A 14,414-nucleotide genomic window follows, 5' to 3' on the forward strand; every position below is an offset into this window, starting at 1 on the left:
CCAGTAGCCTGTTTCTGTCAATAAAGTTTTAGTGAAACATAGTTCTGCCCACTTGTATTTTCTACAGCTGTTTTCATGCTATGACAAGAGTTTAGCAGTTGAGATCAAGACCATAGCACACAAAGACTAAAATATAAAGAAGTTTTCCAACTTCTAATCTACATGTTTACGGGCATAAATATCTAAACATAAGAAAATATCCAATGCTGTATAGGAAAATTAGTTGTTATAAATGGAATAATCTATGTAAATATCAAATATATTAATACACACCTATGCAAAATACCATTTAAAATTTTAAATCCCAATGTAATAAGATGAATTATTTATAGAACTTTAAAGTTCTGGTATTTATAAAAATAACATATCTGTTTTGAATAGAAACATCCTATTTATAACAATACAAACTTTACATTTCAGGAAATACTCAGGACCAACCAAAATAAGAGTATCAAATTCAAGTCAATTACTTAAAATGTACTTTAAAAATTAAACAAACCAATCATTTATATTTAGCAAACTTCCTAATAAAATTTAACAACCTAGATTTCACCTTTTAAAAATATCTATACTGTAAAAAATTACTTAATACAATGTCTACAGGTGGGGAAAAAACAACACATACACAACACTCTGAATAATTCAGGGCAAGAAAACCTGAGGTATAAAAAATTAGGTCATTTTCTAACTAGAATTATCCATACACATCATCACTAACAAGCATTTATTGTATGCAAAATTCTATAGGTCAGTGTTTGCTCTGCCTATACAGGCAAAGCCTCCGCAGTAAAATTAACATCCTTAAGCCGATGTACCTTTATGCTTTTTATACACTGATAAAAAATGGCAGGCAAAATGATTTTTTTAAATACACAAATTATATCTTCTTGTTAGTTTACATTAGTTTCCAGTAAATGGTCCCAATACTTCAGCTTTAAATTCTTAGTTTCCCCTAGTTTCTCTTTTAAAGTAGTTTACCTTAAATATACCTAGGGAGCTTACTATGTATATGTAAATGAAGACTTCCACAAATCCTTTCATAACAAATCATTCTGTGACATGACTAACCACCTCTAAGTCATCAGCTTTACATGTCTGAATTCTTTTTTCTTTACCACTGTATTGTAAATTTTCCAAACATACAGAAAAACTGAGAAAACTGAACTGTACAGTGATAGCCTACTTGGGTGCTCGGATTGTCACTAAGTGTAGCACATCTTTACTAACCACTGTTTCACAAGTCACCTTCCTACTAAAAAAAATATACCATTAACTAAATAACTAAAATTAAAATCTGTTTTCTAAACGCCTTTCCTATTCCACTAACTTTACGTACAACTCTATTGTGGGTATAATTTAGCCTCCAAAATTTTTCTCAAATGCAAATGTATACAAACCACAGTTCTTTAAGAAGTAAGCAACATTAACTAAAATGATGAAACATAGAAAAAAACTTGAGAAACTCCATGTATTTATATAATGCATTAAAGTAAACCAATAGGTGAACTTTATGGTATATGAATTATCTCAATAAAGCTGTTATTTAAAAAAGTAAATCGATAACAGTGGCTTTGGTTCAAAGGAACAATTCCAAATATAAAAGGATCCTCTTTTATATAAGAAAGGATACCAATAACAGAACATGATCCCTGATGGTACCAACATGAAATATCTAAACAAAATATACTTTGAAACAGATTATATACTAATGCTATCATTGATGCTTTAGATTACTCAAGTGTTCTAAAGTTAGAAGAAACATACCGTTAGTTTCTTCATCCACACTGAAATGTTTTGAATAGCTATCTACATTAATATTGGACAGGGATAGAAAATGGGAAAGTTAACATTAGGAGAGATTACCATCAGGGTAATATTGCTGGTTCATGCCTTCTGGAGGACCTTGTCCACCATGACTGTATTGGTCCCCATAATAGTCTTCCTGGCCTGAGTACTGCTGTGGTGGGCCTGAAAAACCACAACCAGTCAAGATGTAAACAATTTGTTCACTAGGTCATGAAAGACTTTCTTTATAATCTGATGTCAAGAGAGATTATGTCTCAGCTGTAGATTCCCTTCCCATGCTTTGGCATTTCATATTCTTTTAACTATTCTTATACACATACATACATAAACACACAGTGAACACCACACACCATATTTCACGAAAATTAATGTTAAGACCATACATGCAATATCAAACAATACAAATTTTAAAAAAAAACCAACTTCTTAAAAAGAGGGTAGAACAAATAAAAAAATTTCCTTTTTATTTTGATATTAGAGCAGTTTAAAATAAATTAGGGTTTGCTTATGACTATATATTTAGTACAGTCTCAAAAACAAAACAGCATTTTCTACTGTAAATTAGTTTTCATATAAAATTTTACAATGTAACCTTTTCCCAGAAAAAAATAAAAGAGAGCTGAATACCAGGAAGTTCCTATCTAGTTTGTGATCCTCTGTACCTACTATATCCACTACCTTTCAGGAAAAATACAATTTTTGTTTTTTAATCAAGAAATAGAAGCCCTAACTTTGCCTAGATAAAAAGTTCATTAAAATGGAAAGCCTTCCAAATACTGTTATTTATATGAAGCAGGAAATTTTCCAAATGGAACCTTACCCTGTTGAGGTGGTCTATAGGGAGGAATCTGTCTTTGACCCATCATATGATTGCCTTGGTTAACTTGACCCATCATTCCCATAGGTGGCTGCTGGCCTTGGTAATGCTGCCCACCTCCCTGTGGCATATTGTACTGTTGAGAAGGAGGCTGCTGATGCATCATTGGACCTGAAAACAGACAAAATTTTTTTTACACATGATTTTTTTACATATAATATTAACATCTAAGAGAAATACAAAACTTTTTATCATATAACCCCCAAAATAATTTATTATAATAGACATTAGCAAGGATAAAAGAACAAGAGCCAAGTAACTAAGAAACCCTAAAAGATCAGTTAGTAAAAGTCACTATAACCAGTACAAACTTAGCTGAATTTCTAAGCAACCAATAAGAAATTAGAACCATGATATATTTTAGATAATAAAAACAGTTGCAGTTCATGAAGAGAGAGAGTTTTATAACATGAAAGTTTTAGAAAAATTATATGAATGTATTAAAAAGTATTAAAACATAGGATCTTTAGTTATTGTCGTTTGTTTCTTTAGTAACATACCATCCTTATATGTAGTTCCTTACATTAACCATTTCTTAAAGCTATGATTTTCAACTGTGGGCAAGATTTTGTCCCCCAAGGGACATTTGGCAGTCTGCAGAGATTTTTGGTTGTCACAGCTGGCATGGGGGTTGCTACTGCCACCTAGTGGGTATAGAAATATTGCTAAATATCTCACATTGCACAGGAGAAGCACCCCCAACAAAGAATTATTCAGCTCAAAATGTCAATAGAGCCAAGTTAAGAAATCCTGTATCTCAAGGGCATAATTTTACATCATAGACATTTCCACAAATTATGTATTTAGCTTTCTGGTGACTGAAAATTGGAAAAGGGTTATGTTATGGCTTAACAAATCCGGCAAAATAAAAGGCTACACAAGTTCTTAAGGTTAGACAACCTCTTTTATATAGTTTCAACAATACTATATAATATTAATTCAAAAACAAACTCCAAATGCTCTAGATTTATGTGGCACAAGTGACAATCTGCTGTGAAAGTAAAGATCCTGTCTTGCCCAAGTAAAAAGCTATGGAGACAAGCTACATTAGAATGTAGTTTTGTGTCACGCAGCATGAAAGCTGAAAAGTTATGAACCATCTGACACAGAAGAGACTATATAGCCCAGAAAAATTCTGAAGGCATGGACTATAAGTAAGCATGACACTGAATATTTCTTAAATGCAATTTGTAAAATTTACCCCTAAAGATTCTTGTTTAGCAGGTATAGCACGGGGCAAACAAATCTTATTTAACAAGTACTCCTGGTGACTCTGATCCAGGGAGTCCTAGAACCACACACTGAGAGAGAGTTGTAAGGGAAAGAACAACCAATCAACCTCTTTTACCATAAAAGCAGCTATAGATATGGCTCGTATAAAATGTTTAATACTGGAGTAGGACTGCCTCCTATAAGGGTACTTAGGATGTTAGCTAAAACATGAATCCAAAGAGGTTTGTGTTATAAATATGCCAATATTCATTGAATAATATACTTAATATTTGTGCATTTCATGCTATGTAAATGTTACCAAAAGAAAAAAATATTAAAAAAAATAAAATTTAAAATATTGAACTCTAATAATATGCAGACTAAAGTGTTATAGGTAAAGTGTACAGATATCTGCAAATTACTCTGAAATGCATTTTGAAAAAAATATTCATTGATGGATGAATAGATGGACAGACAGAAGAATGGTTATCCAATTTAGTAAAATATTAACTATAGAATACAAGTGGCAACTCTGCAGGCACAATTCCTCCAACTTTTCTGTGTTTGAAATTTTACATAATAAAATACTGGGAGGAAATTTTAAATTAATCCTAGGGCAAAATACAAAGATTTCGCAAAACAACAGTAAAAAACAACTAGAAAATGGGCAAAAGACATAAAGAGACATTTCACTGAAGAGGATATATAATGGCAAATAAGCACATGAAAAGATGTTCTGTATCAGTAGCTGTTAGGGAAATGCAAATTAAGACCACAACGAGATATCACTACACATTTTTAGAACAGCTAACATAAAAAAATATATTGACAATACCAAATGCTGACAAGGATTTGAAGAAAGCAGATCTTTCATACATTGCTGGTGATACTGTAAAATGGTACAGGCACAATTTCTAAAAAAAACTAAACATACACTTATCATATGACCCAGCAATTGTACTACTGGGTATTTATTTCAGAGAAAGGAAAACTTATGTCCAAATAGAAACATGAACTTGTTCACGACTGTTCATAGCATCTTTATTTGCAAAAGCCTAAAACTAGAAACAACCAAAATGTTCCTTAATAGGCGAATGATTAAATATACTGTGGTACAACCACACTATGCAATACTACTTAGTGATAAAAAGGAATGAACCACTAATTCAGTCAACAATTTGGATATTAATTATGCTGAGCAAAAAATGCCAACCTGACAAAGTCACAGACTGTATGATTCCACTTATGTGACATTCTGACAAGGATAAAATTACAGGAATGGAGAGAAGTGTAACAGTGGTTGCCAGGGGTTAGAGATGACTGGGGGAAGGACACACAGGCTCTCTACAGTACCTTGTAACTTCCTGTAAGCCTGTAATTATTTCAAAATTAAAGTTTTTAAAAATGAATCACAATGAAACAACTGGATTTTGTCTACCAAAGCCAAAAGGTTTTGGTATAACTGACAACCATCTGCTTTATCTGACAGTTCCTTTTTTGGTTCATTCCAGGAATGACAGCTGATGGATAACAATACCACAGAGAAGGATGCTAGTTTTCTAATTTGTTATGGCAAGAAGGAAATCTAGCTACTGTATGAGTCAACAAATAGGGTAAAGTAGTGATGAACAAAACAAGATACAGCTCCTTACTTCATAAAACCTAGAGACAAGAGAAAAATAACTAAACAGACACTTACAAATAATTACATAATTGTTAAGTTCTCAAGCTGCTGCTACAAAGAGTCTAAGTACAGGCTACTTAACTTTATAAGTAGACTGTACCTTGTCTATAGAGTAATTTAAAACTTATATAGCAAGATTATAGTTGAAAAAGAGAGAGAACTTGTGGACATGGACAACAGTGTGGTTGAGGGGGAGAGAGGGGTGGGTGGAAGAAGGCATAGAGGGGATAAATGGTGATGGAAAAATTTTAATTTAAATGTAAAAGGATTATAGTTGATTTTTTACTTTATGTTCTATGCTTTTCTGCATTTCCCAGATTTTTAAATATTATTTTTATAACCCCAAAAATGTTATCATTGAAGAAAAAAATCACAACCTTGAAAAACTTTCAATATAGCAATATTGATCAAATGCATAAACAAAGCATCTCGTCTGAACTACAATTAGCTGTACATCCTTCAAAATGGAACAAACAGAAACCAGCAATAACAGAGTTATCTACCAATTTAAGAGTGAAGAGAGATGAGTTTACTGGCACACAATGTAACTTATTATATTGTAACTAGTACTATAAATTAGCAGAATACTTCTCTTTCTTAAATAGTCAAAATGATAAATTGTAAATGTATGAGATATCTGTCCCTTGGATTAATTTCAACCAGATTCCTAAATTACAATGACAAGAATTTTAGACTAGTTACATTTTTCCCCTTTAATTTCATTTTCAAAGCTGAGAAAGAAGGGAAGAGAGAGGGTAAAAAAGTCACTTCAAAATTACCAGACTAAATGCATCTAGACTTCGACCTTCAATGTTCTATTTAGAAAAACTACCACCGTATATCACCAATTAAAGTTCAGAAATATATCACTTAAATAATAATTACTAACATAATTGAAACTTAATTGTTCCTTTTTAAAACAAAATTCTCAGGAGGAGTCATTTTCCATTTTTTTTGTCACTTGACAAAGATTTAATCTAAGAAATCCCACAAATATTTTTCCTTGACTAATAAACCCTATTATTAAGACTGGTAATTAGCTTTAATATTTTTTCTAATATCTCTTGACACACAGATATGAAGATAGTCAAAAGATTCCAATATTTTGCCTTTAACTCAAAGAACAGCTAATATCTCAATAAATGTGAAGAGAAATACATAAAAGTCAAAACTGTTTCCTATAAAATTTTTATATTTTTCAAGCTTTTCTTTAAAGACTATATTTACAACGTAGTCTCCTCTAATTTCTTCCACCTATTTATCAAAACAGAAAATTTTTAATGTAAAATATGTGGTTCATTTTTAGAAACTACTTAAAAATGTTTTATAATGAAGTGATTAAAACTTCGAGTAAAACTTTCATCATGCTAAACAATTGTTTTTATCCAACAGGTACATGTAATTAAAATATTTTTATAAGAAATTCATATGATTAAGTAGATATTGCTAAAACCGAGTATAATTTTATTTTGTAATTGTAATTTTCTTTGGTGTTCTTTAATTCTAAAATATCAAATTTAACTTAAGAGATTTTTTTAATACACTGAAAATTTCTTCACTGATTTTCATCCTAGTCTCTCTTTTGAAAAGGACCTTTTATTTCTCTAAATCAGATCCCTACATTGTCATTTTCTGTATAGTTTCCTTTCTATTAAAAAATTCATAAATTATAAGAACAAAGCAAAAAATAATGTAAAGTATAGTAAAAGAAAAAACTATACATTAGTATAAAAGATGACATTTTTAAAAAAGCATAGTAGGTCCTAAGTTTAGAATAAAAAATTCCTATAAATACAACTCCTTTCTTCAAAAACAGACACTATTTTCCTGCATGCATATTGCTGCATGCATTATTTTTTTCTTTTTCAAATCTTATGTCACATCCAACTATGCTGCAGCAACATCCATTTTTTTGTGTACGCCCTAACTTTTATTAACTATAGTTTCTAAGAAGTATGCCATCATTACTGTATTTGCTCATAGAATCACTACCAATTTTCTTGCTCTCTCTCCTGGTAACCAACTATATGAGAGACATCTGAAATCCATCCTGATCTAGCAATGATTGTATCTTGCTATTGGTTTGAATCTTTAATTGACCTAATAAAAAGAAAATAACATTCCATCATGGGTACTAAACTTTTGGAGAAAAAAATGAAGCAAGCACCAGTTTTGTGAAGTTACATTCACTGACAATTTATTCTATTATCTTCCTTTGTTTTCAGTATATCTCATCAAAATTATAGAAAATTTCTTGTATTAATATTTAAAATATAGAATATATTACTTCATCATAAATAATTATCAACAGATTAACAGACTTCCTTTATCTAAATTCACTTTAGTGATCTGTTTTTCATAATCAAAATCTAGAAAACTTTATTGCCAACATATTAAATCTATTTTATACTCTTAACTTTACCACATTTCATAACTGAAAAGCTTTAGGCTGGCAATATGCCAAATGTTTTAACAGGCAATTAGCAGAACAGAGCGCCACTTACCGGTTTTTAGCTATTATTCACAAGAATACTTAAAAGAGAAACATGATAATAATTTCATTCTGAGATTGCTAATAAAGTAGAATAGACTTCACACCACTTTAATATGAGAACATAACAGCACCTCCACTAAATATAGTAATCAAAAATTATTGTTACAATTACCTTTAAATGCTGAAACTCAGCATCAGAAAACATCCATATAAATTAAGGGATAGCCATATAAATTAATATATCCTTAGATTTTTTAAGGAGTTGTACTTGCAATTTTAATATTATATTTTCTAAATTTTCTAGCTCTAAAGCTAATGTTTGGTTATTCACTGATCACCTTTAAAAAAAAAATCCAAAAATATAGACTCTCAAATAAACTGTCCAAAGCCATGTATAAGCTTAAAAAGCTAAATCAAGCAATTTAATTTCTAAACATAAGTTTAAAACTCAGCATTCCTTTCCATTGCTACTCACTTTAAACTTACATCTCTATGCACCAGATAATAACGTGAAAATTTTGTTTTATTTTCAAAGGCTGATGCAGCACTCTAGTCAAGAATAACACAAAGCTTCTTTACCTTGGTTTGGCTGCATATTCATATTTGGTCTGGGGCCATAATTCCCCATGGGCTGCCCCTGACTCATTGTCATCTGATTCTGTACTGGCATGCTCTGTGACGACGGCACGGAATGGTTGTAACCTCCCATGGATCCATGGCTACTTGAAGGCATGTTCATGGAATTGTTTGTCATATTGAGTTGATTGGGTCCAGGTCCCTGCATAGGCATATGATTAGGCCCTTTGAAGGAAAGTGAGCAAAAGCAAAATATGAAAGTTAAATAGATGGTCTATGCAAAAGTAGCTAAAAGTTTTTGGTTGTTTTTTTTTTGCATTACGATAATAATAATACCAAACAATAACTTCAGTTTTTAATCAATAGAAAACAAATAAAGTGCTTTACATGAAAGATAGAAGATACTGTGAGGTGAATGTTATTATTCCCATTTTACAGATTAAGAAACTAATGCTTTTGAAAAGCCAAAAACATTCTGAAAAAGAAGAGTAATGAGGGAGGAATAGGAGGCAAAATATAAAGCTGGTGTAATTAAAAGTGTGTAGTATTAGCATATAAATAAACTAACAGATCAATGAATCCAGAGCAGAGTCTAAAAAGAGACCCAAATACATAATATAGTAAACAATTATAGTGGTGATAACTAAGCATCAGTGGGCAAAGGAAAGATAATTCAATAAATAGTGTTGTGAATATTGAGAAGCCATTGGGAAAAAAAGAAGTTGGATCCCTACCACATTACTTCCATGAAGACTAATTCCAGATAATGAAAAATTAAACATTAAAAAAAGAAGAAAAGGAATCATAAAAGAGAAGTTCAGAAAGGAAAATTTTAAAAATAACACTGAAGTGGAAGGGCATTCTTAAGTATGCCAGAAAACACAGTCATAAAAATTGATAAATTAGACATGAAAATAAAAAATTTAAACAAGACCAAAACGAAACAAAAGAAATTAGAAATAATAAAAAATAAACTGGGGAAAAATTATTTAGAAGTCATATCACAGACCAAACAAGTAAAATACCGCCAGCAGTAAAAGAAAGGGGAAAGGATATAAATGACCAGTTTGCACAAAAAACTACAAGAGGTCATAAACATAATCAGACTGTTTGCTTATAACACAAAAAGGAAAATTAAAACTATGAGACTCATTTTTCATCTTTCAGATTGGCAAAGATCAAAAGTTTTGAATCAACTATTATGAAGAAAGAAGTTCCTTCATAACTGTTCAGGGAATATATACATTAAAATGCATATAACTTTAACTCAGCAATTTCAGTTCTAGGAATTTATCTTATAAATATACAAGTTTTTGTGTGCACGTGTGTACACATACAAAATAGTGTTTGCTTATTTACTTGTTTACTTATATTTTACAGACATATTCATGGCAGCATAATTTTTAATACCAAAAGAATAACCTATATTCTACCAGAAGGAAACTGCTCACAAAAATTAGAGGCATCCATAAAAAATGCAATGCAGTCACCAAAAAGAATGAGGCAACTTTTTTTTTTAATTTATCTTTATGGCTGAAAGTATTACAAATGTCCCCTTTTCCCCCACTGATCCCCTCTGCCCTGTACCCCTCCCCCCAGGCCTTCACATTATTGTCTGTGTCCATGGGTTATGCATATATGCATAAGGTCTTACGTTAATCTCCCCCCACCCACGCCTTCCCTGTGTGATTTGTCAGTCTGTTCCATACTTCTGTCTCTGGATCTATTTTGTTCATTGGTTTATTTTGTTCATTAGATTCCACATGAGAGTAAGATCACGTGACACCTGTCTTTCTCTGACTGGCTTATTTCGCTAAGCATAATACTCTCCAGGTCCCACATTGCTGTGTCAAAGGGTAAGGTATCCTTCGTTTTTACAGCTGCACAGTATTCCACTGTGTAAATGTCCAAGAAGATGCTTGATATGATTTCAATCTTCTTGAACTTGTAGAGACTTGTTTTGTGTCCTAACATGTGGTCTATCTTTGAGAACGTCTCATGTGCACTTCAGCGGAATGCCTATTCTGCAGCTTTGGAGTGGAATGTTCTGTAGATGTCAATTAAATCCATCTGATCTAGTGTGTCATTTAAAGGCAGTTTCCTTGTTTATTTTTTTGTCTGGAAGATCTATCCAGGAAAGTCAGTGGGGTGTTAAAGACCCCTACTATGATTGTATTGCTGTCAATCTCTGCTTTAAAGTCCTCCAGAAGTTTAGTTTATTTTTGTAGCCTGTGTGTGTCTTTTGTTCTGAGGTGGGTCTATTGTAGACAGCATATATTTGGGTCTTGTTTTCTTATCCACTCAGCTACCCTATGTTTTGATTGGAGCATTTAATCCTCTTATATTTAAGGTTATTACTGATAAGTGCTTATTTATTGCCATCTTATTTCTTTATGCCTATGTTTCTCATTCTATTTCAACTTATTACAGCAGTTCCTTTAACATTTCTTGCCATGCTGGTTTGGTGGTGATAAATTCCTTTAGCTTTTTTCTGTCTGGAAAGCTCTTTATTTTGCCATCTATTTTGAATGATAGCCTTGCTGGATAGAGTGTTCTTGGTTTCAGATCCTTGTTTTGCATTACCTTGAATACTTCATGCCATTCCCTTCTGGCCTGGAGAGTTTCTGATGAGAAATCAGCTGACAGCCTATAGGAGCTGCTTTTTGGGTAATAGTTTGCTTTTCTCTTGCTGCCTTTAAGATTCTGTCTTGAATTTTTGACGTTTTAATTATGATGTTTCTGGGCGTGGGCTTCTTTGGGTTCTTCTTGCTTGGGACTCCCTGTGCCTCCTGAACTTGTGTGACTTTTTCCTTCACCAGGTTAGAAAAGTTTTCTGCTATTATTTCTTCAAACAGGTTCTCTAACCCTTGCTCACTTTCTACCTCTTCTGGCACTCTTATGATGCAAATATTGTTAATTTCATGTTGTCCCACAACTTCCTTATACTGTCCTCCTGTTTTTCAATTGTTTTTCTTTTTGGTTCTCTGATTAAGTGATTTTCTCTACCATCTTCTAATTTGCTGATGCGATCCTCAGCTTCCCCTAATCTACTCTTCAATCCTTCCAATGTTTTTTTACTTTCTACTACGTCATTCTTAATTTCCTTCATAGTTTCTACATCTTTTTCATCCTGTTGAGCATCTTTATGATCAGTATTCTGAACTCCGTATCCTATAGATTGCTTATCTCCATTTCATTTCGCTCTTCTTCTAGAGAATTATTTTGTTTTCATTTGGGGCTTGTGCATTTTGTCTCCCCATTTTGGCTGCCTGTTTGGATTTGTTTCTATGTATTAGGTAGATCTGCTAGGACTCCCAGTCTTTTGGATGGTCTTTGGTGCAGGCCAATGTCAGACGCTGTTTGTGACTGGCCTTGAGTACTCTGTGTGGAGTTTTCTACACTCCACAGCTTGTGATTTCCTCTGCTGGGGCTGGGTGAGTTTGGATAGGACCAAGATGGGTACCAAGGTCTTCTTTTCCAAGCCCTAGGTCCAGAAGCAAATCAGGCAAAGATTCAAAGTACCCAGAGGCTGTTCTTCAGACTCTTCATGAGCCTTCGGCTGTAGAAACTCCAAGGGGTGGGGCCAGAAGTTTTCCAGCAGGGTGGGGCAATTGCTTCCTCCCCAGGCAAAAGCTGCTTGGAAAGTAAATGTCTGCCTGAGAAAGATGTCCTCTGCCATGTGAAGGAATGACTCAGCACTGGGGTCAAATGGGTGCCCTAAAATCTATTCCGCAGCTAACCCCTGTATTCTCCTCACACTGCTCTAGTCCACTCTACCTCTGCCGAAGCCCAAGGTGAGTGGCTGCACAAGAAACTTTGTGTGTTGGCCCTTTAAAAAAGTGCCTGCATTTCCAGCAGTCTCTCCCTGGCAGACAAAAACTCTCGCTGCTTTTCACAGCCAAATGCTATGTAGGCACCTTTCTCAGTTCTGGCACTCTGGGCTGGGAAGCCCAGCTTGGGGTTTAGACCCCAGAGTTTTCAGTGGGAACCCCCCACAGCTGAGATATCCCTCTAAGGCAACTCTTTATATACTGAGCGGTTTCTAAAATATATCTTTATGTACTCATGATCTCTAAGATATAACTTTAAGAGGGAAAAAATGATATATAATACTATCTAATGTGTGCTGTTTTTAAAATAAGAATAAAAAGATACATATATACATGTTTTATATACAAAGAATATCCCTTGAAGGACAACTAGACACCAGTGACTCTGGAACAGTGTCTGAAGAGGCAGAGACTGTATGCCTTTTGATACCTTTTGATTTTGGTACCATAGGCATGCACTGGCTAGTCTTTTTTTAAAAAAATCAGTTAACTTTTTAAAAAAAAGAAACCTGAAACTTAGAGTTTATTTGACCAAGAACAAAAGCATATAAAAATAGCTCTGCAACTTAGATTATAAAATATTAAAAACAAAACTAAAATAGTAAATGAAAAGCCTTTATGTCTTTATTCCTACCTCCATATCACTGTGGGCCATGTGGGCCACTGATTGTGGCAAGCTTTAGGAGGAAATAGAAGACAGCCACTGAAAACTCCATTGCCCATCTACCTGATCAATCACACATCAATCTTCTATAAACAAGGCTACCTGTCTCCTTTTGCTCTGTGCTCTCTTTTACTTCACTGTATACACCCATCATCCCTAGTCACCAATGCTACATTACCAACCAACACAATCAGCTAAGTGACACTCACCTAAGGTTGCTAATTATTAATTTTAAAAATGAATTGTCCTGTTAATCTACTTTCATTACTGCTATTTGTATAATACTTTCCTTTGGTTAACGAAAATAACCTTTTCCATTAGAAAGTAAAAACATTCTTGTAGTAAATGTAGAAAATACCCTGCCAAAAATGATGGGTATGGGCTGTGGCTGTTACAAAAACAAAATAGTTTAAAGACACTTTTCAGATTAAAAATTCAAACTAGAAAAAAGTAACTAAATAAGTACCCAATGGCCTGAAATACATCCTAAGTGGCTCTAAATTTAAAAAAAATAGTAAAGGCAATTGCTCATTAGGTAAGAAAGCTGACATTATTTTTCAGCTTTTAATTTTGCTTTAATATCAATTTCCATATTTATATTATGTGATAAACACACAAATCGATACTCAACTTCAATAGTATCAATGCGAAAATACTGAATACATTAGCACTTCACAGATTGTTTTGTTTCTTTTCCCTATGTGTTTTGCTAGGATTACTGTTTCTGAGACCAATAAATTTTTAATATAAAACTCAGGGAAATGTTATAATACCTTTTCATAAACAGATTTTAATTTTTAAGTCACAGCACAATGTCTTTTTTTTTCCAAAAAGCTTCTAAAGCCAGCTGTATTGCAGTTTCAGACAGACTAAATTTAGCCAGTTCTGTTCATCAGAGGAATGCTGTGTGTCAGCTACATCAAAGCCCAAGGGCAGCCTGATAAACACTGAATACAGGTCACGTAGCTCTGTAGCTAACAAACTCTAAGAGAGCTTGTACTCCGGGGCATTCAAAGCAGTTTTGTCATCAACAATCTAGTATCCCTTGAGCCCCCATGTCGTTTCAGTTGCTAAGCAACTCTGGTGTTAATGTCTTCGAGGAAAAAAACTTACCAGGCATCTGGCCGTTCATCTGGTTCTGCATGTGTGGTGCAGGAGGACCCCCACCTACCATTCCATCTGAAGGCATGTTGTGAGAGCGTGGAGGTGGGGGAGGGCCACTCTGATTCATCCCTCCAGGACCCATAGGCATATTCTGTGTGGGTGGCTAA

At 33.4% G+C, this 14,414-nt stretch overlaps 1 protein-coding gene across 1 annotated transcript in view; it reads right to left on the minus strand.

The window, feature by feature from the left end:
• Positions 1-14,414, minus strand: part of SS18 (SS18 subunit of BAF chromatin remodeling complex) — a 46,602-nt gene that overhangs the window by 14,801 nt on the left and 17,387 nt on the right. Inside the window, exons 4-7 of the mRNA XM_016195913.2 lie at positions 14,257-14,410; positions 8,653-8,874; positions 2,627-2,794; positions 1,864-1,968 (exon numbers count right to left, since the gene is read on the minus strand). Coding sequence (XP_016051399.2) covers positions 1,864-1,968; positions 2,627-2,794; positions 8,653-8,874; positions 14,257-14,410 — 649 coding nt within the window. The remainder of the gene's footprint in view (positions 1-1,863; positions 1,969-2,626; positions 2,795-8,652; positions 8,875-14,256; positions 14,411-14,414) is intronic.

This window comes from Miniopterus natalensis, chromosome 7 (assembly GCF_054644295.1).
Source record: "Miniopterus natalensis isolate mMinNat1 chromosome 7, mMinNat1.hap1, whole genome shotgun sequence".
Classification (NCBI taxonomy): domain Eukaryota; kingdom Metazoa; phylum Chordata; class Mammalia; order Chiroptera; family Miniopteridae; genus Miniopterus; species Miniopterus natalensis.